This window comes from Schizosaccharomyces octosporus, assembly GCF_000150505.1.
Source record: "Schizosaccharomyces octosporus yFS286 unplaced genomic scaffold supercont6.2, whole genome shotgun sequence".
NCBI lineage: Eukaryota > Fungi > Ascomycota > Schizosaccharomycetes > Schizosaccharomycetales > Schizosaccharomycetaceae > Schizosaccharomyces > Schizosaccharomyces octosporus.
In genome coordinates this window covers 1,976,231-1,999,810 of record NW_013185620.1, presented here as the reverse complement: position 1 = coordinate 1,999,810, position 23,580 = coordinate 1,976,231, and the positions used below count along the sequence as shown (strand labels likewise).

Genomic DNA, 23,580 nt, shown 5'->3' with positions numbered 1-23,580 from the left:
ATTTACAATAACATATCCCTATAGATCTTATGTGGACTACTAAACTGGCTCATGCCCCCTTGATTTAATGGTATATGTAAACTAACGTAAATAACAAGTATTCATTAGGAAACCAAAGAAGAGGAACTTCTCGTAAATCGTCAAGAAGCCCTATCTAAGCATAGCACTCGCTTATTGATAGTTTGTGAACTCCTTGACCATGAATTTACTTGCAGCAAAGAGAAGTTGATCGCAGAAGTCAGTAAGCTATTCGCACAACTGAACTGATGCTACTTTCACTCGCGAACACAATCACCGCTTCTGCTTCTACTACTACTTTACCATCTTTTACTACCACCGACGGATGACTTTACACCGATACTTCTAGAAAACCTTCCTACCTTCAAAATTCACTTATTAAATGATTTTCTGAACAAAACATTTCTTTCTCCTTTGTATCGTACCATAACTAACAATAGGAACTAACTATAAAAAGACATTTCTGAACCACCGATCCACAATGACCCGTTTATATTTAACAGGTCACTGTATGGATGCTAAGACGTCCATTTGACTCTGGCCCACGACTGACGCTCAAACCATTCCATGGTATTTAACGAAAAGCGAGCAACACGAATGTGGGCGTCGGTATATAACCGCACGATAGTGTAAAAGTTGGGTTTGTCTGCACTTATATAGTCGCTGAGGAGTGACTGTTTTCTTAACCCTACCCTATTAGAAAGGATAAACAGGAATGGACCCGTGAATGGAAAAGGCTGGTACTTGCGATTATGATGAAGGAATATTCACTAGTATGATTACACATAGGTCCTACTAAACCGAAAATTTGAGAATGTTGGATATGTCCAAAGAATATCCTGACATAATCGTTTGTGATTGTAAACGAAACTTGTAACCATGGTTTTCCTTGTATAATTTTCATCATGCTCGCTTAGATGAGTAGTTTAATATGGGTAAGCTATACTCGGTTTTAAACGAGGAAGGAAATGTCGGACCTTCACCTTAAGCCTAGAACGGTTTTGCACTTTACCAAATTCTCAACATTTCTGTTGGAATTGTGAGAATGCTGCGTAGGAAGCGTGATCGCAAAAATGCTGCCAAGGAAAATGAAATGGCAATCGATAAACCATTAGAAGTTAAGCGAGCACCTACCAAAAACCGCCCACATCATGAACCTCCAGTATCTGTTGTCATCACAGGTCATTCAAAAGCTTCAGAAGATGATTTGATCAGTTTTGTTTGGAGAAAAGCAAAAGTACGTCTTATGAATCTCGTTCTTACTCCCGCTTCTGCTACAGCAGTTGTGAGAAGTCAGGATTTTGCAAAGCTAAATGGATTGAACGGTACTGCCTTTGCTGGTGATCGACTGGCCATTCGAAGTATCACTGGATCTTCTCCCGCTGCTTCTGCATTGAAAAAATCAAAATCGAAGCGACCACGTCAGTTGGCTTCCTCAAGATCAACGTCTGCTTTGCGTTCTCTTTCTTCTTCTTCACAACCAGCCGATCAGGCAAAAAGCTCGTCAGCACCACCATCTTCTTCTACAAGCAATACTATTGAGAAGTTGAAGCAATTCCTTGTGTCTCGTTACCATTCTGAAAGTAAGTTCTTAGATCTAGGGAGTTTACAACAGGATGCTCTTTTGAAAGAAATGGGAATTCTGGCAGAAGCTTCTACAAAAAGTAAAATGTTTCCTGCTTTAATGAAGGTTGCATCGCTTCAATTTTCTGATGTTATATCGGTCAATCTATCTGATAATAACATTGACTCCGTAGCTTCGGTCACCACTCTTGCACAGACTTGGCCTCATTTGTTAAATTTGAGTCTCGCGAATAATCGAATTTCCACACTCAAAGACCTGGAGCCTTGGGCCCCCAAAACGAAATTTCCAGATTTGCAAGAGTTGGTCTTAGTAGGTAATCCAATATCTCAAACCACCTATGCAAACCAACTTTTGCAATATCAATCGGAGATGGTTACAAGATTTCCCAAACTCCGATTACTTGATGGGAATCCTATTCTCCCAGAAGTTTTGGCTGCTCATACTTCTTTACCTTTTCCAGCCTTTCCGCCCTTCTTTGACAAACCCGAAACTCAGCAGCTCATCTATCCTTTTCTTGAGGCTTTTTTTAAAGGTTGGGATTCCGATCGTGCAGCTGTTATTCGGCAGGTATATAGCCCTCAGGCTACGTTTTCCGTTTCTTTAAACTCAAGCAACATTCGGTCTAAGGCTCCATCTTCTAAATCTGATTCGTTGAAATGGGGCATTTACAAAAAGAAAAGTAGAAATCTATTACATGTGCGATCAATTGATGAACAGTCATCACGGTCGCACACTGGACAAGAAGCCATCGTTGCCGCCGGAAACGCCTTACCCAAAACTCGACATGATATGTCGGATTCTTCACAATGGCTAATTGAAGGATGGAATTTGATACTTCCTTCTATTGGAAGCGCTATTAAAATAATAGTACATGGAAAATTTGAAGAACCTCAAAATAAAAACCTCACAAGAAATTTTGATCGTGTCATCGTCATATTACCTGGTGGACCCACAGGTGTCTTAGTTGTCAACGACATGTTAATTGTGCGCTCCTACGTTGGGTCATTCTCTTGGATTTCTCAAACGAATCCTACTCCAAATCCTGTACCAAATACGTCTCCGCAAATGCAGCAGGCTGGTCCAGCTGCATTACCTACCCAAGACATGCAACAACAAATGGTTATGAAGCTCAAGCTGGAGACGGGATTGAACGATCATTTTTCTAGAATGTGCTGTGAGCAGAATAATTGGAACTATTCACAAGCCATGACTTCATTTTTAGAATTAAAAAACCAAGGAGTCATTCCGCCGGAAGCATTTGCTTAGATTTTTGGGTATGGAAAGTAGGATTATCTTCATTCGGGAAAGATTACGAGAAAAGTGATTATATATTTATGAACATCTATTTACAACATGGTCGTGGTCTAAAGTAAAACAAAATAATGCAATAATGTAAAAAATAAATAACGTAAAGCCCTGCTTTTTTATCTGCTAAAGTAAGATACTAATCTGGTCCTCATCCTCAATTTCTAGATTTTCCAAAGTATCCTTTGGTTCTAACCAATCTCCTTCAAATTCTAGTCGTATGCCCTCATGAAACGAAATTTCTGTTTGATTACAATACTTTCGAATGATATCTTCTACCGAAGTATTCACAGGTATCGAAAGGCGGACATCTTGTCCTTTTTTGGGTCGAACCAAAATAGATATAATTCGTTTCAAAGGAATTTCTTTTGGCTCTTCGCTTGAAAGAAGCTTAGCTTCTTCTTGCGCCCTTTGCTGCTGAAGGAGTTCATAGTCTTCCTTGTGATAGGCGTGGATTACCAATCGAGTATCTATTTTCAACATTCCAGCACCTTTAGGGGTACCAAAATCCCAAAGCTTTCGATTTTGGAAGACAAAAACAACATCTTGAATGCGCTTTCTCGCCGTGTATGCATCTCGTACCCGGCGAAACTGTTGGTTAGATTTTACCTTAAAGAGAAGTGGTGATTCCCAATCCGACGGTAGAAACGTGGTACTTCCAGGGACCTTTTGTCCAATGATAGCCAATTGTAATATAACTGGTACGTGGTCTATTTGTGGTGAAGCGAGCGGTTCATTTGGAGCCAGGTTTGACGAGTCAGTTTGGGGTAGGCTATGAGTCCTCAATCCGGAAGCAGTAGCTGTAGTGTCAGCATTTTTGGAGGGGCTAATATCACGTAAGCGAATATTTGCATTAGACTCCGTTTGATCCTTTGATACATTTCGAAATTCTTTCACTTGACGATCTAACTCTTCAAGTCGTTTAGTAAAGTCATCATCGAGAAAAGGAGTTGGTGGTGTATCAACGGTGTTGAGGCTATTGCTGCGAATAACAGAAGTGGCGGCTCTCGTCGCATAAGGATGTAGACCATGTTCCAAATCTATTGAGCCCTCTTTGTTTCTCAATGGGTCGCCATCATGTCTACGTGGAGAACCAGCAGATAGTAAAGTAGACGAAGCAGTAGGCTCCGTCTCCGCGCTCGTCAGAGTGGACGTCCTAGAGGGATGTTTACTTTCGGAACGGATGTGTTTCAGAGGCGGCATTTCGAAAGAGGGCTCTTGATCTGAATTTTCATCTACAGATTGTTAGTAAACGAACTTTTTGTGTTGCAACATTCAAACTTCAACTTACCCGAGTCGGACAAGGAATGGCTTAATCGTTTTGTGACATTCAAAGGCGGCTTTTTAATTGGTTTTGTAAAAAATGCTAGATCATCATCATCTTCCTGCATCTCATAGAATTGAGTAAAAATGCTCTATACAACAGTAATAACTTTTGGTAAATAAAGAAGTACAGTGTGATTTGTTATTGCTTATATTGAGGTATAAGCAATTACATTAGTAAATAAAGAAGATAAAAATTAAATGAATTTAAAAAAAAAGGTGAAAAGTATTAGTAAAAACTAATATCTTTATCATTTAACAGATATAATCCAATTTTTCTATGCGCTTACATTGGCAAATCCTCAATTTAATTCTCTGATTACTCTGCGTAAGAAGTAGAGACGTATGAAATGTAACGCATTTTCGTTACCTTTTTTTATATAAGAAGATTATTATATAAATATATATGTTCTTCAAAGTCAATCTCAACTTGTATCAGTTTAAATAGTTCAAATAATTAATTAATGAATTTCGAAAACACACTGTTTACTAAGCTATTAAACCGTAGGGTGTTAATGCAATTAACGAACCTTACTACCCACTGTACTGCAAAACAGTCACAATCAAACCAAACCGTATGCTTCCTATCTTTAACCAACTCCCTTTTACCAAGCAAATATGCCTGCCCAAGGACACAGATTATACGTTAAAGCCAAGCACCTGTCTTACCAACGCAGTAAGCACCACATTCAACCAAACACATCTTTGGTTAAAGTTGAGGGCTGCGACTCCAAGGAAGATGCTCAATTTTACTTGGGTAAGCGCATTTGCTTTGTTTACAAGTGCAACAAACCTATCCGCGGATCTAAGATCCGTGTCATCTGGGGGTAAGTCTAGAATATACTTTGTCAATTATGTTGACAGGTGAAACTGTTTGAATAGCTTTCCTGTCGTCTAAACCACGACCATTTTCATATTAAGGATGGATCGCTTCTTATTTCACCGTGTTGACTATGCAAAGAGAATTAAAGAAAAATAAAACAAGGGAATTAAATACTAATAATTTACTAGTACCATCGCTCGTGCTCACGGAAACTCTGGTGTAGTCCGTGCTCGCTTTGTTCACAATCTCCCCCCTAAGACCTTTGGTGCATCTCTTCGCGTCATGCTTTACCCTTCTAACATTTAAATAAAATTCATGTTGCGCTTGGTAAAAATGAGCTTTACTTTTCTTTTACACTCACAGGTTTTTCCAATTGATGTGATGGAATTTCATTAAACGACTACCGTAATTTGGTTACTATTATTTGCCAGCGATATACTTTTAAAAAATAATACTAAATGTTTGTAGTCGAGGTAATACTATCTCCGTGTAATCAAGTCAAATGTACTTTGGAGATTAGACGTATGTAGAAAGTTTGTCGTTTGTATAACATTACATCCTACTCACAAGTTTGATTATGAGTGATATCTCCAAACTGATTAGAGAACTAGAATGTCTCTAGTCCTCGACACGTTTCGACTTTAGTTTGTTGGAAAAAGAATTGATATGTAGATGTAAGTTTCGAACCATGTAAGCTTCAAATGTTCAGTGAAACTACTCAATAGTTTTGAATTCTTATTTATTATATAATTTATTAATTAAAATCATGACTATTGCATTAAAGCGTTTCGTGACAGGTACGTATTCATCCAAAAATTGACAGTAACAAAAGGGGCAAAGAGTGAAGTAAGAAACTTCAGGCATTTTTAAGAGTCCTTGTTAATTCAAACTCTTCCAGCCATGCGATAAGAAAGAGTGTTTATACGACGTTATAAGGTTTGGTTCATCATTTAGATTATAACCCATACTTCTAGCATGTACACTGCGGCTATGTTCGTCCGCCTTTTGTAACATACGCAGCCATCTTTCTTTACGATCGATAAAAGATGCCGTTGGTGCTTCAAAGGAAGAATCAGAGCTGAGGCTTGACGAAGGAGTATGTTCCGTATAGCTGGATGACTGTATTGTCATTGGTAAGCTCTCAGAAAAAGAAGAATCCAAGTCCATCGAGAAATCCGTGTCTTTTGAATAACTATTTGAGGTCAAAACATCTACTTCACTTGTGCCACCAGAAGGAAGAGAGTCAAGTATTTCATTTTCGTTCAAATCGCTGAAACTTATGTCAAATGCAAGCTCTTCATTCGTATTAAAACCAACTTGTTCCACGTTATCAGCTCTGAAGTTATCGTTATCTTTTTCTGGTGACATTTTCTCATTTTGATGTGCAAGTGTATTTACTTGCTTGTGATCTTGACCATCCACTTTGCTAGGTTGCTTACCATCGGCAGAGATGACTTCAAATCTGTCTGTGAAAGCAACTTGCTTCTTGGGTTTCTTTTTGCGAAAGTGAAGAGGATGCTTTGTTTCAGGCTTCACACCCTTCGGTTGTTTTCCTTTAGATGAAGGCGAAAAAGCTTTCATTTCACCCTCATAGTGAATTTTAGCTGTATGCAAGGAATTTCGACTCAAGCAAGAAGCTTCCCGTTCAAGATCTTTCGTATACTTCTCATAAGAATCTTGTTGTGAGCGAAGAAATGACAATAGCGCTTGCCGATTTTCCTTCTTTCGTTCAGAAACAAGGTACTTGAAATAATCATCAATTTCAGGATCCATTTGTGACTTATTAGACTGTATTCTGTCTTCCATTCCAACGTTTTGAACTGTACTCAGCATGTCCATGCGAATTCCAAACTGAGATACAGTCTTCAGATCTTTCAAGGTAGAGAGGTACTGTGCTACTTCGTAAATGTAAATATCAACATTGTTTCGCTCATTTTCTTCGAGATAACACTTCAAATCGTGTACCAACCCATTCACGACAAAAAGAGAAATATGACATCCTTTGCAAGCAATAATCGATTTCCCTTGTACTTGATGTATTTGTGAAAGGCTAAATAGTTTCTGGTATGTTAGTTTACAAAATAAAACTACAGACTTACAATTCGTATAAGGTCGCCGGGAACAGAAACCCATTTATGTTTCGCATCATTTGGAATTCCCAGGATCCTTAAATTTAAACAATTACAGCTTAAACCATCTCCAAATGAAACTTGAAGAGGCATGAATAGCTATTTACAGACTATAAATCACTGAATTAAAGATCACAATGTGTAGGCGGTGGGAATGGACAGTATGATATTCTGATACATAGGAATTCGAAATCCTAAAAATCGGAGGCCCTGAAAAAATAAGAAAATTATACTTACTTGTTCCATATAACTTTTATTAACTAATAATCAAAGTTTCTTTCGTAAAAGGGACGCCAATGCCTTTACATACAGTGGGACCTTTTCCAGACTGCAAGATCCCATAGGTTTCGCATGTTGCCGGATTAGCTGAAGCTCTTTTTGAAATGTAGACTGGAGTTGCTGATTTTGAGTCATGATCACCATGGTTGCCTCCAAATCCAGTTGTCGGGATCTGCTTGTATAGTTTGACGAGCCTATTGTAGTTAAGAAGGGAAAAGGTCTTCCAGGATAGGTAAACCAAAATCCTAAAATGTTAGTTAATGATATTTATCTCTTCATTACCTTTAGCATGATATGTATGCCCTGGCCTCTGCCATTGTAAGACATTTATATCTTTCCTCATTCGAGTGGCATCATGTAAGAACTTCTCGGCAATGTATTGATACGCAGGTGGAATCATGTGCGAGGGTCCTTTCGACTTGTAGAACCCATTAGCTTCCTGCGAAGCAACAATTGCTTCTCCCGTTCCCTTACTTTTTAACAATTGCTTTCGTAACTCCGGATAAACATTAAAATAACCAGCCGTCAACGTCCATTCTACCTTTTCATTCATTATAATGTTTCCTAGTAAATCCAATACTTTATCTTCAGTAGACTGCACTTGATCTGTCAGCACAGACATACACTGGAAAAGAGGATATACAATAGCGGTTCGTTCATATGAAATATTATCTATTGTTTTGTTTCTATTTTGATCGATTTCCGTCAGGCTGGATCCGTACGCCGAGGTAAAGGGTCTATTATTGTCTCTTTCGGAAACATCATCTTGACCTCGGCATAAGAGATGTTGAAGTCTATTCGAAGCTTCTTTGATGAATCCAGGAGAATTAATTAGAGGATTAGGAACATCATTGTTCCACTCAAGTCGAAATTCAGATGGAAGGTTATCCTCTATGGTTGACAGAAGTTCACGATTACTAGGCAAGCAATCAAATGACAAATCAGCAAATGTCTTGTGAACATGAAAGAAAAAGTCAGACAATCCTGTGTCATGAAAAAGATAGTAACGATCCTTACGATTGGTAAAATAGTCTCTTGACAAGTTTGCTCTAAAAATCAAATCCATTAGACAAAGCACTCATAACAGTAACTTACCCACTAACAATTAAGGAATCATCTGCTCCATAAATTTTCATATGTTGGAGACCCCAGCCCTCATTAAACCTTTTGGGAACTATTCTTTTCGTGAGACCACGTAGGTTTGGAGTATGATAGAGCTTTATCTCACATCGTTCAGGGAATTCTTCTTTTAATTTAGTAAGTAAAGAGGCTGAAGAATGAGCTGGAAATTCCCTTGTTGACCGCAATTGATCTGCCAAAATAAATACTTGCAATTTTGGTTTTGTAAGCAAAGCTTGTCGAATTACATTTAGGAATTCATCTTCTTCTTTTCCTATGTATAATGTGGAAAGAAATATCCGTTTTTCCGAAGACTTTATTAAATTCTTAAGAGATCCATAAAACTCGTCCGGTTCATGAAGGACCTGAATTTTCGAAGCATCAACGTAAAATTTTGGACAAATGGCATCTATTTTGGTTTCCAAACTGTTAAACAATCGTCTTTCTTGCAGGGAGGACATTGAAGGGGAATAATGAAAACAGGAACTGTCAGTTAAAGTCCGTTTACATCAATTGTTTTGGACAGATGAGCGTTTACATTTCAATCGAAACCGCAGCTAACCAATAGTGTTAAAAATTTGTAGAATCAATTATTTTACTGACGAAAAAAATATAACTTAAAAATCATTATTTACTATTCTACAAGCTCTAATTATTTACAACTAGCAAGATGATGAATTCCGCTTAAATAATTAAATTGTTTCACCCTATTAACATTAACTAATTTAGACCATAAAGATATATTTCGTTGGTTCGAAAAGAACAAATCCAAACTCGGTTCCTTCCTTTCTCAGCTAAATTTGTCAATTTCGTTTGAAGTCTTTGCATATACTCTCTTTGAGAAGCAGGACAACTGTCAACCAACTTTTTCCAAGATTCTTCATTTTTGAGACTGGTGCTTTTCAGCCTTTGCATTGCTGGAGCATCACAGTCTACCGCCAACGCCAAGGCATCTTTAGTACTATCATGTATTGCTGATTGTACAAGATCATAGACTTTGTTCATTGCATTTTGCTTGTGCTTCCATTTGTATTTTCTATCACTGGCACCTTTTAATGGAACAAGCTGTACGTCCAAATTTGTCTCAGATAAAGAATCATTGTATTTCGCATAGTCTTGGATATCAGAATCAATCACCTGCCTTGTTTGGGATAAGTTCTCATTTCGTTTTCGCTCATTAATTTCTCCTAAAAGCCAAACGCCAACTTCTTCTATTTTGATTTCATCATCTTCGTTTTTCATTATATTTCGAGCTTTAACCGAGTGTTCCATTTGCGTGTTTTTTTGCCTAACCACTAAAACCCAATTTACCCCTTCACTTTTGTAGCGCGTCACTATCTCTTCCAAACTAGTAGCACCTCGTAAAACAATATCTGCTCGAATGTTTAAAGACCATAGTTCCTGAAGTAAGGCGCACTTTTCCATTATGGAGTCCTTACCAATACTTGTTACAAGAACATCAACACGACGAGGTAACCAGGAGCCTACTGTTTTTGTTATAGGTGATCTGGTTTGTACTTTCGACTGTTTCCTGGAATGAAAACGAATATAGCGCGATACGGAAGAAACAATGCTCTCCAGCCCTAAACTCATACCAACAACATGCTTTCTCCTAGTCGTTCTCATTAATGGAGGATCAAACAATCTGACAAGCTTATCGTATCTTCCTCCAGCACACAAGAGCTCAGCCTTTTCGGGGGTGTGTACTGCTTGAAACATTATACCCCCTTCATAAAATTCATGACTATGAACGCTGAGCGGAACAAAAAAAACCGGATGCGAAAGTTTCAACCCTTTCAAAAAACACCAAACTTTTTCTAAATAATTCAGAGAGCTGCGCATTTTTATGGTCATCGATTTTCCAAAAATTCTTCTAATTCTATTTATACCCTCTTCAAAATTGACGCAGAAATCAAACTGATTCAAGTCATCCAAAGTTGTTGAGGGTACTAAAGATTCATTTCTGAGCTGGTTTCGAATTTGCGAGAAAGAAAACCCTTGGTTCTTTTGGCCGAGTATTTGACTTGTCCGGTTTCTTTTTTCTCTAGATATTTGCAAAAAGTCAAGAATTGCAGAAAAGATATCGGCGTGGTTTATCCAGATACAACTGTTAACTAAGGATGGAATTTCAAGCAACACTTCATCCAAAACTTTTATACATTCAGCATCAAACCAGTCTAAATTGTCTGAATTCGTAGTCAAATCAAAAGAAATTTTCTTGATCGCTTTTGGTTTACCACCACCGTAAGATTCTCGGTAAACGTCTGCAACTAAATATGTTTTTTCCTCTTCGACAGCATTACGGGCTACATTCCTTGCATAGGGCAATATGGTATCATACGGAAGCTGTAAAAGCGTTCCAGCTTTATCCAACAATGAAACCAGAGCTTTGTTTTCACCATACTGAGTAGATTTTGGAAACAATGCCTGCGACTCTCTTTCCGTTGCACCGTGTCTTCTAAATACTTGAACTATGTGATCTCGGACCAATCCAGCAAAAAGACTATCACAGCCTCTCTCCAAGACCCTAGATATGGCATTGTCGTCTTCTGACAAGTTGAAATCATAAGTATAGTCTTTATGCCTATCTGGAACTTGGCTAAAGAGAACCTTCAATAGTTTCGAATAGTAGGGGCTATTACGATTTGAAAGTAACTTTAAACCTTCTTGTATATATTCTTCGCCAACTTTAGGAGGTATAGCCTCACTTTCTAGTAGTTCTTGACTGGAAGGTCTTTTGGCGGGGTCATGCTGTAATAGGGAATGAATTACTTTGTATTCATGACTCGTCAAAGAGAAGGGGAAATTATCGGGCAATATAATAAAAGGGGACCGAATAGCATCGATTAATCGGATTCGTTCCATAGACGTTGAAAATGACATACACATTTCAAACAATATTATGCCTAAGCTATACATATCCACCTTTGCATCATAGTGTAAACCACTGGTTTTCTTGAGGAGCTCCGGTGCAACATAAAGAGCCGTTCCCACACCCGAAGTAAGCTCACCATCATCGGCATTTCTATTCTTTGATTTATCATTGATAACCTGACTGGGCTCGTTGTCAGTCGCCAACCCAAAATCTCCCAACTTGACATTTCGATTTTCATCTAGAAACACGTTTCCGGGTTTAAGATCACGATGCATCATTCCACGGCTGTGGATATACGCCAAAGCTTCGAGAATCTGTCTAAACAGACGCCAGATTTCGTCGACTTGAAGTTTTTCTCTAATGATATCTTGTAACGAAAGCTTTTCACAGTACTCCATTTGAACATATAAAGTAGCGTTGAGATTTGGCTCTCCACTTTTGCTTGTAGATATCGTTCGAATATCACTTTCACTTTTACGCAAGTTTAGATCTTCAGAAGTACTCGAAGTGGAATATGATGTTTCTGAAGACGTTTCAGAACTTTTTGGACTAGAAGCTTCTCCTTCAAAATGTATATCGAGGTCTGACAAATCGTCTGTGGTGTATCTACTTGATTGCTGTAAATCGCTTGTTATTCTTGACGAAGGAACAAATGACTCTTCTTCGGAATCGGATTCTTTTAATTTTTCGCTAGTATCAGTTTCCACCCATGCAGTATAATACCGAACAACGTGATCATGATGAAGACGTGAAAGAGTCATTACTTCTCGTAAAATTCGGCTGTTCTCTTTGTCGTTGTTGTGAAGTAAGAGTTTTTTGATGGCATAAAATCGTCCGTCAATGCGGTTTTTTACTTTAACCACTTCACCGAATCCACCTTTACCAAGAAACTCAATTTCCTCAAAATCAGTTTCGTAGCGCGAGACGCTTTTTCTATATAACATGTCAATGATTCCATCTTGCCCGCCATACGACATACGAGGGTTTTTTCCCAATGAACCCTGTTCCACTGTAGACAATATAGATGTTCCCAGTCTGATTACCTGACTTGCAAGCAAATCAGTGGCTGTCGGCCTTTTCTTAGGATCCCGCATTAAGCAACGCCGTATAAGTTCCTGATACGGACCCGGCAGTAAAGGTATGACATGACTGAATAAAAGCTTTAACGAAGAGAACTTCTGTAAAACATGCATACCGCACAACATTTGTAAAACCATTAGTCCAAAGCACCAAATATCAGTTTTTCGAGAGGCAGACATGAAAGAGGATTCGTTAACTTCCGGTGGATATAAATCGTCTGGCAAGATTCCAGGAATAGATTGAGATCCTGCGTTAAAAGGAGATGAAGCATTCATATCTCGTAAAGTTCTCGTAAAGCAAAAATCCATAAGTTTAGCGAAAGTTTTATGACCAGATTGGAATAAAATGACATTGTCTAAATGAAGGTTACGATGAGATATTCCTAGTCGATGTAGTTCGGCAAGTCCTTCTAAAATGTTATTAGAAAACGTTCTAACAGTTTCCACGTCCAAGGTCACAATGGTTTGTAACAAACCAGCCAAAGTTAGTTTATTAGAGTATTCTTGTAATATATACAGACGCCAACCGTGGTTTTCTACTTCACGCTGCAATTGATATTCGTAGATGGAAGCCAGCAAATCATGTCGAATGACTTTTAAATCTTCCAGTTCGCTTTCCAAATCTTGAATTGACTTCTTGCCAGCTTCAGTACTATAGTAAGGATTGGTAAACCTTACCATTCTAAGCATGAAGATGCAATCCGGTAAAAGTGCTTCATCGATATGAGCCTTTGCTAGAGCCAGGGTGGAAAGAGGAGAGCTAGATATCCTGTATAACGGGATAACCTCATGAAATTCTACAAGAGAATCTTGGTAGTTCTTTACAGAAATGGAACAGTCAAAATAAACCGAAGAAGGTAACCGATCGAAAGTCAATTTGGTAACATAATCCTTCCGTTTCTCTTTGGGAGATTGAGGGGAATCGTAAGAACGGCGTTGAAGTTCGTCGCGAATCTTATTCTGCAAAATCTTTTCTTCTTCGTAAAGTGCTTCCTTCTCTCTTTCTAGTTTTAACTGCTTATCCATTTCAGCACGCTCTCGATCTTGTTGAAGTTGTACAGCACGCTCTTCTTCCAAACTGGCAAATTGTGAAGACAGATCAGATTGCCAGTCATTTAAATATTCCTGGACTATACTAGCGAATTCAAAAATCATTTCTTCACCCAATAATTCCTTGGCTTTCTGATCCAATTTTTTCAGCAGAAAGCGAATCTGCGACTTTAATACATTTTCTCCATTCTGAAGCTTTACTATTGGTTTGACATAGGGATAGCTTCTTCCTAACTCGATATGGAGATCAACTTTCGCAATGCTTTTCGCACTCGCACTACGAGAACATAAATGAATAGCGAAGACCCTTCCATTGGATACCTAATAAACACGTTTTAGCTTGATAAAAAAAAATAACTTACATTCCAAGCATTTTTAGATTTCAACTCCTCAAAGTCGTCCATGAAAATTGCCTTTAAAGCCGCGATTTCATTCTGTTGTGTTTCCCGACATAACTCCAAACGTTTCGCAGCGTCCATAAACAATTCTTTAAAAAGAATGTCAATTGCATATAATTAGATGCCTTTTGGTTGCTGTTCAGCTTCAATGTTCAATTGACAGTTCGTGGTACGGTAAGTGTAAAAGATACAAGTACTAAGAAAAGAACATCAAAATAGTTCCCCAAAATTATCGGCTTGCTCGTAAGCCTCATAAAGTTAAATGGTAAAAACTGTACGATGGTATATAGTTTCATTAAGTTACTCTCCTGAAAGTCGCTGTGATGGATTTATTATTCACCTAAGAATCGAGACTGTTGATTGATGGCGTGGCACAGACTGTTATACTATCTAAGTTTTCTTAAATAAATATCTGATAAAACCGCAGGAACATAAAATACTTTCGCACAAGTAGATGCATATGAAGCATCATCCTGTGTATGCGACATACGACTCGCAGAAGTACTCTTGACCGATTAAAGTTAGCTGCTGTAGTACTTTGAATACAACTCGTAATGGAATTGATCGACTTGAATTAGCGTGCAATAATCCTGTACACAGATAATGCTCCTAACTAAGCAATCTTTGAAACTGATATTGAAAAACTTGGATTGGAAATCATAATCTTTACCTAAGTGAGTTTAGCGTAATTAAATTCAAATTATTGTCCAAAACAGCTAGAGTATTCTTTTTATTAGCATGCCCTGTGTTTAAGAAGGAATGGAAAAACGAAAATCAAGAAAGGAAGAAAACAAACTTCTAGAAACTGAACATAAAAAGAACAGTATCTTAAAAGGAACATTAAACTGGAAGCTTTTTCAGTAAAAATTCCATAATTCATCTCATGGTAAGGGTAATACACGAAATATCCAAAGAATGTTAGCATAGCTTTTTGGAAATTTCCAACTTTCAGCCAAATTAAATAGATCTTTAAAATATGGACGCCGCAGAAGCCTTTGAGAACCTTGCCAATCTTGAACAAGATTTCGGAAAGGCTGAAATTGAAATCTGTAAGCAGCTTGTCATAAAAGTTCACATTCATTTTGTATCACTAACCTTTGTTACAGTAAGAAAGCAAAATGAATTATTCAAGCCCCTTTTTGAGAAACGCCGCGACATCTTAAAGAACATTCGCAACTTTTGGGTGGTTGTTTTTGAAGCCGCAGGAGACGAAATTAGTAAGTTTGTTGAAAGTCGGATTTTTCGTCAGAACGTTTGCTAACCTTTTCTTTTAGGCCAATACATCACTCCTGAAGATAGCATCCTGTTGGAAAAGTTGGAAAACATCTATGTTGAAAGATATAATAAGGAAGACCCTCGCGATGTTCGCATCACGTTGACTTTCCAGCCCAACGATTATTTGGAGGATGATAACCTTAACTTGGTTAAAGAAGTACATATAAAAGAAAGCACTACAAAGGATGAGGAGGGCTTAGAAAAAACTAACACTTCTCTCGTTTCGAAGCCCGCTGACATCAAGTGGAAGGCAGGAAAAAGCCTTTTCCGCAAGAATAAGGACAGCCCTCCAAACTTCTTTGATTATTTCCGTTGGACTGGTGAGGAAGAAGAAGACGACTTTGACGGTGCCTCTTTGACCATCTTTTTGGCCGAGGACTTATTCCCCAACGCTGTTAAGTATTTCACCGAAGCCATGACTGAAGAAGCTAGTGATGAAGAAGGCTCTGTGGATTTGGAAGAAGAAGAAGACGATGATGATGAGGCCGCAGAAGGCGAGAGTAAGTTTATTTAGTCATCTTACGCAACACCGGTAATGATATTCTTACTAACATGTACAGATCAAGAACCACCCAGCAAAAAATCCAAAAAATAGAGTTAGAAGTAGTGAGAATTAATGAATCTCATGGGTTCGAATTCCTTTTAAGCGAATTATTCTTTTGATAATGAAATATTAAGTAGCATGAAATCCATCTATTACTTGATAATTATAAAATCACTGGAGGTGCGACAAAACTATAAAAGAACAACAAGTACAAGCAAAACTAAAAGTATGAAGATCAACACAGTAATGCAACAGCCTGACCTCGAATCTAAATGAAAAAAATTTGTTAGTACAACCTTTTAAAATGGAATTTCATACCAGCACTAGAAATTGTGAAGTCCTTCAATCTCCGCATTCCTCGACGCAGTTTATGATTCGTGTTTTCTATGGTATGATCAAGGGTATCTATGAGATTTGATTGCTCCCCTAACTCTTGACCCATCGCTTGAGCCATGCCGCGTATATTACCAATACTATCATACACGCCATCCAACATAACATCCTGTTGGTCGTATAATTGTTCCTGCATCTGTCTTCGAGCGTAACGGTCGTCTTCGGTCAAAGCTGTCTTTGTCATGTCATTATTATTTGGCTCTTGGTTCACAGCAACACTTGGAGCTGATCTCATTTGCAAATTGATATTGTTTAATTCAACGTCGAAATCTGCAATAAACTTTCTTCTTGCCGCCAATTCTTGCTCATCCAAACCGTATCGTTCAGAATTGTTCATTGCAATCTCAATAGCTCCTTTCAAATCTTCCAATGTTTCATTCAGCTCTTCAATTGCAAATGAAAGCTCTGTATTTGGTGCTGGAATACCTGCGTTTCGATTCTTCATAAATGATTCAAATAGTTTACGGACATTTTCCATTTGAGCTGAAGCATCACTTCTCTATCATTAGTTTTCCAAAATAATGAAATATACATAGCATAGAAAAGAGCTCAAACTTACGCTTTCACTTCATAGAAAGGGTCCTCCATTGTGGCCGAATGTGAACAAGGCCAAACTTTTTACGAACAAAAAGGTACTCTTTTTATTAATGTATATAATAACAGTATCTGCCTATAGAACGTATGAATAGTAGAATATCATGGAGTACAACGTTTTCGTCCTTAGTGTTTGTCAGAACAAGCTAGCTTCAGTTTGTGATTACAGAGTAAACAACTGAGTAACGAGCAGACGTGTAGGTAACGATACAAAGTGTAAACAAAACGAAGTAGAAATCAACTACTTCATTTTTTATATCCAATTTTATGTTTCAATTAATAGATTCTTTGATATTATTCAATACATGAAGTTGGTAAGTCTGTTTCGACAGAAAACAATGAAAAGTACACCAACAGCTTTGGCAGTTATTTTGAAGCTAGATACCTCACATACACAACTAATTCTCTCGAGATTCAATGCGTATTCATTTATTCATTCACACTTTATAATTCTTTGAAAGTCGTATACTTAACATCATCAACAAAAAGAGCAGATAGGAAAACGCGTTCAATCTTTTTTAGAAAAGACAAATTCTAATTAAATTTAGAGAAATAGTATATTATGTTTTTATTTTGATTTACACATTATCTCAATGATTTCAAGAAGGGATACGCGTCGGGAGTACAATTGAGGTAAACATGGAATTCACCACGAAATTAAACTTGCACTTTCCCCATCTCAGAAAAAGCAATTCCTCAAATAAAAAGATGTCTAATTTAATAAATCAATTGCAAACAGAATTAAGCAACCGACACGCTACTTTCGTTTCACAAGCAGTTCTTTCTTTTAATAAACATCACGATCGCGTCCTTCAATCCTATATCATAGAAGGGCAGGCCAAGTAAGATACTTTTGTAACTTATAACTTTAAACTAAGTCTTAGGGAATCAATTCTTCAGCATTATCAGGACAATCAATTGAAACTTCAAAATATACAGAAATTGTACCAAGACGCCTCAAAGACACTTTTTTTACTACTATCCGAGTACGAGCAGGTTTCTACAGAAATACACGGACTCGATATTGAAGAAGAAAAACTTTCACAAGAAAACTGCACCCTCCTTGATCTTGAGGAACGCGTCAATCGCTTTCAAGTTTCAGTAAAGAACCATTCTAAAGCCTTTCAAGAGAAGCTCAAGCGTTCTATGGAAGTAAGTTACTATAAAAAGAGTAAGCGCACTAATTATTCCCACATTTAGAAACTCAAATCCTCAGAAAATTCCGCTCAGAAAACACTGCTCGAAAACCTCTAACAATCTATCAAGTGACTTTACTTATTACCATCTCTTAAATAATATATTCTTGTTTTCCTTTCTATCTATATCTTTGCTTTTCGGATAGAGTTGTTATTTATCGTTTAGAAGCAACCTTAAGTTGGCTTCCTCGTGAACCAAATTTTATCTTCTTCCTGCCACTGAAAGTATACATCTTGCCCGTTTTACCGTTTGTGTCAATTCGATTTGTTTAGGGGAAAATTATCTATTATACACTTATTTTGATTATTTTTTAAGTGTTTGAGTAAATTGGTTGCTTCTACGGTCCCTCTTGTCATACTTAATTCATAATTAGCTTAATTGAGCTAAAGGGCAGTTGCTTCCACTACGGAAAGCAGAAAGATTAACTAAGCTACAAATATTATATCATTCTATATAAATTGTTGCGACACCAAAAAACACTTACATGTGGTCCTCTATTCATAATGAATGAAAATGAGTCAGCTTATCCGCCTGCCTTGTGTCAGCTATTGATAGACACTCCCGCCGCAGAATGGCAGGCAGATGAAGATGTTGTTTCTTGTACTCAGTGTGGATCTTCTTTTAACTGGTTCCGACGAAAACACCATTGTAGATGGTGTGGAAAGGTATATTGTGCCAATTGCTCAAATTATACTTCTGAACTTCCTTCAGTGAGTGTATCTACCGATTCATCAAATCGACTGATGCTTTTTGACGAAGAGTTTGATGGTGTCGAAGACGATGTTACAAACACTTGTCAAACAGAGCCTATGTGGTGCACTGTCCGTGTATGCGAAAACTGCTTTCATCAATTGTCAGAGCTGAAAACTCTTGATATCCCTTTTCCCATACCCACCTGTATGGATGGTGAATCTTCTCCTCCTGTTTTAGCTTATACCCGGTTTCCACCGCCCCGTGCTGAAGGCTATCCTTCAACAGATGATGCTCACAACTCTGACGACATGGTAGAATGTCCAGTTTGCTACATAGCTCTTTCAAAGTTTAAATCACAAGAAGAAAGAGAAGAGCATATAGCTTCTTGCTTTAATCGTGACGGGTCTTCCCCTCCAAACATAAAGGAGTTTTTGAAACACGCTCGACGGTATATCAGTGTTCAAATTACGGAGAACTCTCCTTGCGTTGGTGAAGAGTGTATAGTATGTTTTGAAGAATTTTCTCCGGGAGACAAAGTTGCGCGAATTGAATATTGCTTATGTATGTTCCATTTAAAATGTTATCGCGATTGGCTAAGTACAGGCGCCGCCGGATGCCCTGTTCATGCTGCTACCCTTCACTAGATTCTTATTTTTTTTATGTTTTAATGGTCTTCTGCTTTTTTCCTTCATTTTTTTACTTTATATGTACTTTATGTTTATGATCGCTATCTAATACTTCTTCTTTGAATTATCTATAATGCTTTCTAATTCAATCACCTCTATAAATAATCGCTCGCTTTATTATTAATTGAAATTCTTCAGATATCTATAATAGAGTTGTGCAATTTCGCACTCTCCTATTCTTCCTCATTTTCTCCCTTGTTAAGCTTGTGTGTTTTTATTATAATTGCATTCGTTTCATATGTACCATCTTGATGATGTTCTACTTTTAGAGAAATGTTAGTCCGTAGTGATTTATACTATTATACAACCTAATTCCAATATTCATTAAATGAAAGAAATTACCAAAACCAAATTCTAATGAACTTTACGTTCTCCAGTAGTCACCCTAAGCTCCTACATCCAGCTTTTTGACAGCAGCTTCTGAAACAGGCGCTTCTTCGAGTTTCCGTTTAGTAACTGATGGCTCTGTCATAGGACGAACATATGGCTGAACACGCCACCAAGGAATCTTGGGATATCCTAGTTCATCCTTGTTTTCTTCATTCGGTTCATCTTCTTCACGTATTTCACCCTTCTCCTTACATTCATCTAGACGTTTTCGGAGAGCGGCTACAGCACGAGGAAAGCTCTCAAAATCACGAGGAGTACACTCAGTAGCCAACATACTTCGAATGTCTGTATGAATACTTAACAAAGGCCTCATTAACTTAAACATATGACCTTTCATGGCAGATCGGGTACTATAATCCGTATCAAGACCAAACTCACGTATAATGTTCAAATATTCATCGCAAATATCATCAACACGGGGATATAATATATTCATGGGTGAGTTAGAAGGAAGAAAAATTTTGGGATTATACAAACTTCCTTCCGCAGACATGACACCGTCTACTCCGGTAGCTTCAATACATCTGTCAATATCACACGAATGAAGAATATTACCGTTCGCAAACAAGACCGTATCAGAAGGAAGACTTTTGCGAAGCATACTAATTTGTTCCCAATCAGCTACTCCAGTAAACTGTCCCTTTTGCTCACGAAAGCGTCCGTGAACAGCTAAAAATGAAGCGCCGGCATTAAGAATCATTTTTGCATATTCAAGCGTCTTTTTAGGATCAGGAAAAATGCGAATCTTAGCAGTTACAGGAATGGGTAACTCTTCATGTAGCTTTTTTATAATAGATTCAATTAAAGGCCAATTTTCTTGCAAAAAGGATCCATATTTACCTTTTTTCGCAATGCCCTGGGGACAACCCAAATTCAAATCCACAGCATCGCAATAAGGAACAGCTAACTGAGCTGCCTTTAACATAATTTCTGGATCATTCCCGCAAAATTGGATAATTAAAGGTTTTTCCTCGGGGATGTCTCTAGTTGAAAATACTTTGCCGCGATAGTCTTCACTTTCGCTAAACAATCTAGAATGAAACATTGGGCTGTAACACAAGTCGGCTCCTGATCGTCTTGCCAATATTCTCCAGGGCAATTCACTTTGATCTACCATTGGAGCCAAAATCCGCTTGGGACATCCAAGTTTCTTATAAAACTCTCTTCCATGAAGCTTTTTCACCGCTGCCATCATTTAATCATAAGAGAACAATGTTTCTCTCTCAAAATTGTATCTGCTATGGCAAATATGCTTTTTGCCCCAATTGAATCCGACTACAAGTGCTTTGCTCCGGTCAAAAGAAATCTTGCGTTGGCAAATGGTGCAGTTCGGTCAATATTGAGCATGAAATTTCAGCACTTTCTATACTTTCTCTTAAACGATTTTATTTTTGATTTATTCTGTTACTTCATGATTTGCATTTTTATCTATACAGTCCTAGCTAAGTAGGTATGTACGTACTCTTTGGGTCGAACATAACTTTTACATTAAATGAAGAAATCATTACTAACATATAGAAATATATATCTCAATCCGTAATTTATATTTTCTATCATCAAAAGAGTGTCTCAGCTGGTAACGAACTCTAAATAAGAGTATTCCACAATTAAATATGCTATGAAAAAAATAAAGTATTGCAAACCCATGCAACTAGTTTGCCATTAAGTGGAAATGACTTTGCCGCCATATACGATTTTGGTTCCTATCCATGGACTTGCAAATAATTAAAGTATGTAAAATAAGATAGGGAAGCAAGGAGTGAAGACACAACAAAAAGGAAGAAGTATAAGTTTGAGAACACTTTTTGAAGAATCGGTATTTTTTTGCATCGTTAACTTTTTTATGCTTACTCACTCATCCTCTTCAGAAGTATCCGTGTTAAAACCATTAGCACTAGGGTCATCCTCTTCATCAGATTCTTCTTCATCTTGGGAGCCTTCATCACCATGCTTAAGCTTTTCGAACTCATCATCGACAAGTCCATCTTCCCCGTCAGAGAACTCATCATCTTCAATAATAGTATCTTGAATCGTTGCTGCATCTTTCACCACGACCGTTAGATTACTTACAATGTCCTCTCCAAGGTAAGAGTTGGATACGATATGCGTTTGGAATTTAAAGGTACCTTCTACTGGTGGTACCTGAAAAGGTATACGAATTGTTCGTTCTGTGCGTGGAATATCCGTTATGCTGAATGGAGGAATAATTACTCGGTTTTGACGGGGATCGACTACATACACCCACCAAGCAGTTTTGTGAGATTGGGTGAAATAAGGGGACCAAGCATGAGGAAGAACCTCCAAATCGCCCAAAACAACATCCTTTTCCATATGCACGCGTTCTGCATCAATCTTGTCTTGTTCAGTAGCCGTTTCTGTACCCTCGACACTGACTTCTGGCATAATTTCTTCTCCATAAGAGCATTTCAAACGCAAAATAAAGTTTGCAATAGCTCCAGTAGTTACAAAATCATCTCCGTCCACAAGCACCTTAGAGTCCAACACTGAGATACGGGGAATGTTATTAGCAATTTCCACCATCTCTTGGATTTGTTCACTAGAATAGCCGGATAAACCCTTCTCTTTCTTTAGTTGTAAGAATTGGGGTATGTGGGTAATACCACGTGACGCAAACTTTTTAGCATCCTCAACACTAAGATGTGGCAGTTGCAACAAAGGAAGTGGAAGCTCCAACGGAATTGCTTGAACAATGTGTTGCCAAAGCTTAAACACGTTATCGGTAGGTTTCGAAAATCCATACGCCGAAATAACAGAGACCAATGCATTCATCACCAAGTCTGTTTCAGATAACAACCGCTGCATATTAAGATTTGACTTCTCCTTCCGATGTAAGTGATTTTGTAAGAGCTGTACGACAACGGTCTTAGAAGCTTCAGGTGAAGAAGAAATCTGAAATTCTTTGCTAGAGGCTAACAACTGCAAAATGTCCTCCATCTCCAAATTTTCGTGAATCTTAGGAAACCAAGCATCTACACTTCCAACGTGAACTTGGTCACGAGTGTAAGTTCGGCTACCATACCACCAACGACCAACACTGTAAGGCAAAAAAATGCCAAAAATAAGACCATAGAAACCGAGTACATAAATACTATTGTTCGAATCCGCAATCCACTTTGGAAGTGCAATTCCAATATCAATGTTTTGGGGAACGTCGGGCGTACCATAAAGTATGTAATTTTCGCGGGTTTCCTCGTCTGTTAAAGCTCTGTAGGCTGTAGTAAGCTCTATGTAATTAGCTTCAACCTCCTCTCTAGTCGTATTGCCCAAGTTTCTTATTTTATCCGGATGAAATTTAATTGAGAGTCGCTTATAATGACGCCGAATGTCATCTACAGCCATGTTTTTTGGTATTCCCAAAATTTCGTATGGATCCCAGACATTAAAGCTCAACTTGGTAAAGGCAACTCGATAAGATAGATATCCAATAATTGCCCATCCAATTAAAATGATAAAATGTCTACAAAATATGATATGAATTAGCTTTATCCAGACGCTTGATTTACTTACCGTAACCGTAATTTCGATTCTTTCTTTTTCTTTATGTCCTTTGGACGATATGCGGCAAATGGATCTGAGACAGAACCATTTTTCTTAGTTGCTACAACGCCATACATGTTAACAAACTTGAATTCATTCACGTGTCACTTACAGACTTGACCAAATAGACTTGAGAAAGTCATGGGAATGATGAAGCAGGACACAGCAACCAGCAAAAATACTGGAAAGAATTGTCCCTGCTCATCATATTTGTACTCAGACGACATTACGAACAGAGGGTTTGGTGAAAGACAACTCAAGTATCAC

General features: G+C 37.9%; 12 protein-coding genes across 12 annotated transcripts; 5 read left to right on the top strand and 7 right to left on the bottom strand.

The window, feature by feature from the left end:
* The first annotated feature begins 378 nt into the window (after positions 1 to 378).
* On the top strand, positions 379 to 4,453 carry SOCG_00335 (mRNA export receptor). Its single transcript, XM_013162755.1, has one exon. The coding sequence runs from the start codon at positions 1,064 to 1,066 to the stop codon at positions 2,867 to 2,869; it is 1,806 nt and encodes a 601-aa protein (XP_013018209.1). The 5' UTR covers positions 379 to 1,063; the 3' UTR covers positions 2,870 to 4,453.
* Positions 2,867 to 4,332, bottom strand: SOCG_00334 (DNA repair protein Rad60). Its single transcript, XM_013162754.1, has 2 exons — positions 4,200 to 4,332; positions 2,867 to 4,143 (listed from the first exon to the last, which is right to left on the bottom strand). The coding sequence occupies exons 1-2, from the start codon at positions 4,297 to 4,299 to the stop codon at positions 3,035 to 3,037; spliced, it is 1,209 nt and encodes a 402-aa protein (XP_013018208.1). The 5' UTR covers positions 4,300 to 4,332; the 3' UTR covers positions 2,867 to 3,034.
* Positions 4,454 to 4,778: 325 nt separating the features above from the next.
* Positions 4,779 to 5,542, top strand: SOCG_00333 (60S ribosomal protein L35a). Its single transcript, XM_013162753.1, has 2 exons — positions 4,779 to 5,058; positions 5,243 to 5,542. Exons 1-2 carry the CDS (start codon positions 4,850 to 4,852, stop codon positions 5,358 to 5,360), a joined length of 327 nt encoding a protein of 108 aa, XP_013018207.1. The 5' UTR covers positions 4,779 to 4,849; the 3' UTR covers positions 5,361 to 5,542.
* A 135-nt stretch (positions 5,543 to 5,677) lies between these two features.
* Positions 5,678 to 7,338, bottom strand: SOCG_00332 (tor Complex Tor2 interacting protein 1). The gene is made up of 2 exons (XM_013162752.1): positions 7,154 to 7,338; positions 5,678 to 7,115 (listed from the first exon to the last, which is right to left on the bottom strand). Exons 1-2 carry the CDS (start codon positions 7,274 to 7,276, stop codon positions 5,934 to 5,936), a joined length of 1,305 nt encoding a protein of 434 aa, XP_013018206.1. The 5' UTR covers positions 7,277 to 7,338; the 3' UTR covers positions 5,678 to 5,933.
* Positions 7,339 to 7,450: 112 nt separating this feature from the next.
* Positions 7,451 to 9,042, bottom strand: SOCG_00331 (CDP-diacylglycerol-glycerol-3-phosphate3-phosphatidyltransferase; the record flags this gene model as incomplete). Its single annotated transcript, XM_013162751.1, has 3 exons — positions 7,451 to 7,707; positions 7,745 to 8,511; positions 8,558 to 9,042. 3 exons carry the CDS (start codon positions 9,040 to 9,042, stop codon positions 7,451 to 7,453), a joined length of 1,509 nt encoding a protein of 502 aa, XP_013018205.1.
* Positions 9,043 to 9,197: 155 nt separating this feature from the next.
* Positions 9,198 to 14,314, bottom strand: SOCG_00330 (PEK/GCN2 protein kinase Gcn2). The gene is made up of 2 exons (XM_013162750.1): positions 13,948 to 14,314; positions 9,198 to 13,906 (listed from the first exon to the last, which is right to left on the bottom strand). The coding sequence occupies exons 1-2, from the start codon at positions 14,062 to 14,064 to the stop codon at positions 9,302 to 9,304; spliced, it is 4,722 nt and encodes a 1,573-aa protein (XP_013018204.1). The 5' UTR covers positions 14,065 to 14,314; the 3' UTR covers positions 9,198 to 9,301.
* Positions 14,261 to 16,951, bottom strand: SOCG_00328 (SNARE Tgl1). The gene is made up of 3 exons (XM_013162748.1): positions 16,755 to 16,951; positions 16,121 to 16,689; positions 14,261 to 16,070 (listed from the first exon to the last, which is right to left on the bottom strand). Exons 1-3 carry the CDS (start codon positions 16,781 to 16,783, stop codon positions 15,994 to 15,996), a joined length of 675 nt encoding a protein of 224 aa, XP_013018202.1. The 5' UTR covers positions 16,784 to 16,951; the 3' UTR covers positions 14,261 to 15,993.
* Positions 14,818 to 15,993, top strand: SOCG_00329 (nucleosome assembly protein). Its single transcript, XM_013162749.1, has 4 exons — positions 14,818 to 15,032; positions 15,090 to 15,200; positions 15,258 to 15,758; positions 15,819 to 15,993. Exons 1-4 carry the CDS (start codon positions 14,960 to 14,962, stop codon positions 15,851 to 15,853), a joined length of 720 nt encoding a protein of 239 aa, XP_013018203.1. The 5' UTR covers positions 14,818 to 14,959; the 3' UTR covers positions 15,854 to 15,993.
* A 477-nt stretch (positions 16,952 to 17,428) lies between the features above and the next one.
* SOCG_00327 (uncharacterized protein) lies at positions 17,429 to 18,043 on the top strand (the record flags this gene model as incomplete). Its single annotated transcript, XM_013162747.1, has 3 exons — positions 17,429 to 17,631; positions 17,674 to 17,941; positions 17,990 to 18,043. The coding sequence occupies 3 exons, from the start codon at positions 17,429 to 17,431 to the stop codon at positions 18,041 to 18,043; spliced, it is 525 nt and encodes a 174-aa protein (XP_013018201.1).
* A 446-nt stretch (positions 18,044 to 18,489) lies between these two features.
* SOCG_00326 (ubiquitin-protein ligase E/phosphatidylinositol(3)-phosphate binding protein) lies at positions 18,490 to 19,323 on the top strand (the record flags this gene model as incomplete). Its single annotated transcript, XM_013162746.1, has 1 exon — positions 18,490 to 19,323. The coding sequence occupies one exon, from the start codon at positions 18,490 to 18,492 to the stop codon at positions 19,321 to 19,323; it is 834 nt and encodes a 277-aa protein (XP_013018200.1).
* A 144-nt stretch (positions 19,324 to 19,467) lies between these two features.
* SOCG_00325 (tRNA dihydrouridine synthase Dus1) lies at positions 19,468 to 21,098 on the bottom strand. Its single transcript, XM_013162745.1, has one exon. It carries the CDS (start codon positions 20,948 to 20,950, stop codon positions 19,751 to 19,753), a length of 1,200 nt encoding a protein of 399 aa, XP_013018199.1. The 5' UTR covers positions 20,951 to 21,098; the 3' UTR covers positions 19,468 to 19,750.
* A 123-nt stretch (positions 21,099 to 21,221) lies between these two features.
* On the bottom strand, positions 21,222 to 23,551 carry SOCG_00324 (ER protein translocation subcomplex subunit Sec63). The gene is made up of 3 exons (XM_013162744.1): positions 23,426 to 23,551; positions 23,284 to 23,374; positions 21,222 to 23,233 (listed from the first exon to the last, which is right to left on the bottom strand). The coding sequence occupies exons 1-3, from the start codon at positions 23,538 to 23,540 to the stop codon at positions 21,607 to 21,609; spliced, it is 1,833 nt and encodes a 610-aa protein (XP_013018198.1). The 5' UTR covers positions 23,541 to 23,551; the 3' UTR covers positions 21,222 to 21,606.
* Between the last annotated feature and the right edge of the window lie 29 nt (positions 23,552 to 23,580).

Bases quoted from the DNA above. Each gene is read 5' to 3' on its own strand.
- SOCG_00335 (XM_013162755.1), top strand. From the start codon at position 1,064: ATGCTGCGTAGGAAGCGTGATCGCAAAAATGCTGCCAAGGAAAATGAA.
- SOCG_00334 (XM_013162754.1), bottom strand. From the start codon at position 4,299: ATGCAGGAAGATGATGATGATCTAGCATTTTTTACAAAACCAATTAAA. The intron at 4,144-4,199 runs GTAAGTTGAAGT...AACAATCTGTAG, and splicing joins CCATTCCTTGTCCGACTCGG to ATGAAAATTCAGATCAAGAG.
- SOCG_00333 (XM_013162753.1), top strand. From the start codon at position 4,850: ATGCCTGCCCAAGGACACAGATTATACGTTAAAGCCAAGCACCTGTCT. The intron at 5,059-5,242 runs GTAAGTCTAGAA...ATAATTTACTAG, and splicing joins AAGATCCGTGTCATCTGGGG to TACCATCGCTCGTGCTCACG.
- SOCG_00332 (XM_013162752.1), bottom strand. From the start codon at position 7,276: ATGCCTCTTCAAGTTTCATTTGGAGATGGTTTAAGCTGTAATTGTTTA. The intron at 7,116-7,153 runs GTAAGTCTGTAG...CTAACATACCAG, and splicing joins CCGGCGACCTTATACGAATT to AAACTATTTAGCCTTTCACA.
- SOCG_00330 (XM_013162750.1), bottom strand. From the start codon at position 14,064: ATGGACGCTGCGAAACGTTTGGAGTTATGTCGGGAAACACAACAGAAT. The intron at 13,907-13,947 runs GTAAGTTATTTT...CGTGTTTATTAG, and splicing joins AATCTAAAAATGCTTGGAAT to GTATCCAATGGAAGGGTCTT.
- SOCG_00329 (XM_013162749.1), top strand. From the start codon at position 14,960: ATGGACGCCGCAGAAGCCTTTGAGAACCTTGCCAATCTTGAACAAGAT. The intron at 15,201-15,257 runs GTAAGTTTGTTG...CTTTTCTTTTAG, and splicing joins AGCCGCAGGAGACGAAATTA to GCCAATACATCACTCCTGAA. The intron at 15,759-15,818 runs GTAAGTTTATTT...TAACATGTACAG, and splicing joins TGAGGCCGCAGAAGGCGAGA to ATCAAGAACCACCCAGCAAA.
- SOCG_00328 (XM_013162748.1), bottom strand. From the start codon at position 16,783: ATGGAGGACCCTTTCTATGAAGTGAAAGC. The intron at 16,690-16,754 runs GTAAGTTTGAGC...ATGATAGAGAAG, and splicing joins CCTTTCTATGAAGTGAAAGC to TGATGCTTCAGCTCAAATGG. The intron at 16,071-16,120 runs GTATGAAATTCC...TTTTTCATTTAG, and splicing joins CTTCACAATTTCTAGTGCTG to ATTCGAGGTCAGGCTGTTGC.
- SOCG_00325 (XM_013162745.1), bottom strand. From the start codon at position 20,950: ATGATGGCAGCGGTGAAAAAGCTTCATGGAAGAGAGTTTTATAAGAAA.
- SOCG_00324 (XM_013162744.1), bottom strand. From the start codon at position 23,540: ATGTCGTCTGAGTACAAATATGATGAGCAGGGACAATTCTTTCCAGTA. The intron at 23,375-23,425 runs GTAAGTGACACG...ATGGCGTTGTAG, and splicing joins AAGTCTATTTGGTCAAGTCT to CAACTAAGAAAAATGGTTCT. The intron at 23,234-23,283 runs GTAAGTAAATCA...CATATTTTGTAG, and splicing joins GAATCGAAATTACGGTTACG to ACATTTTATCATTTTAATTG.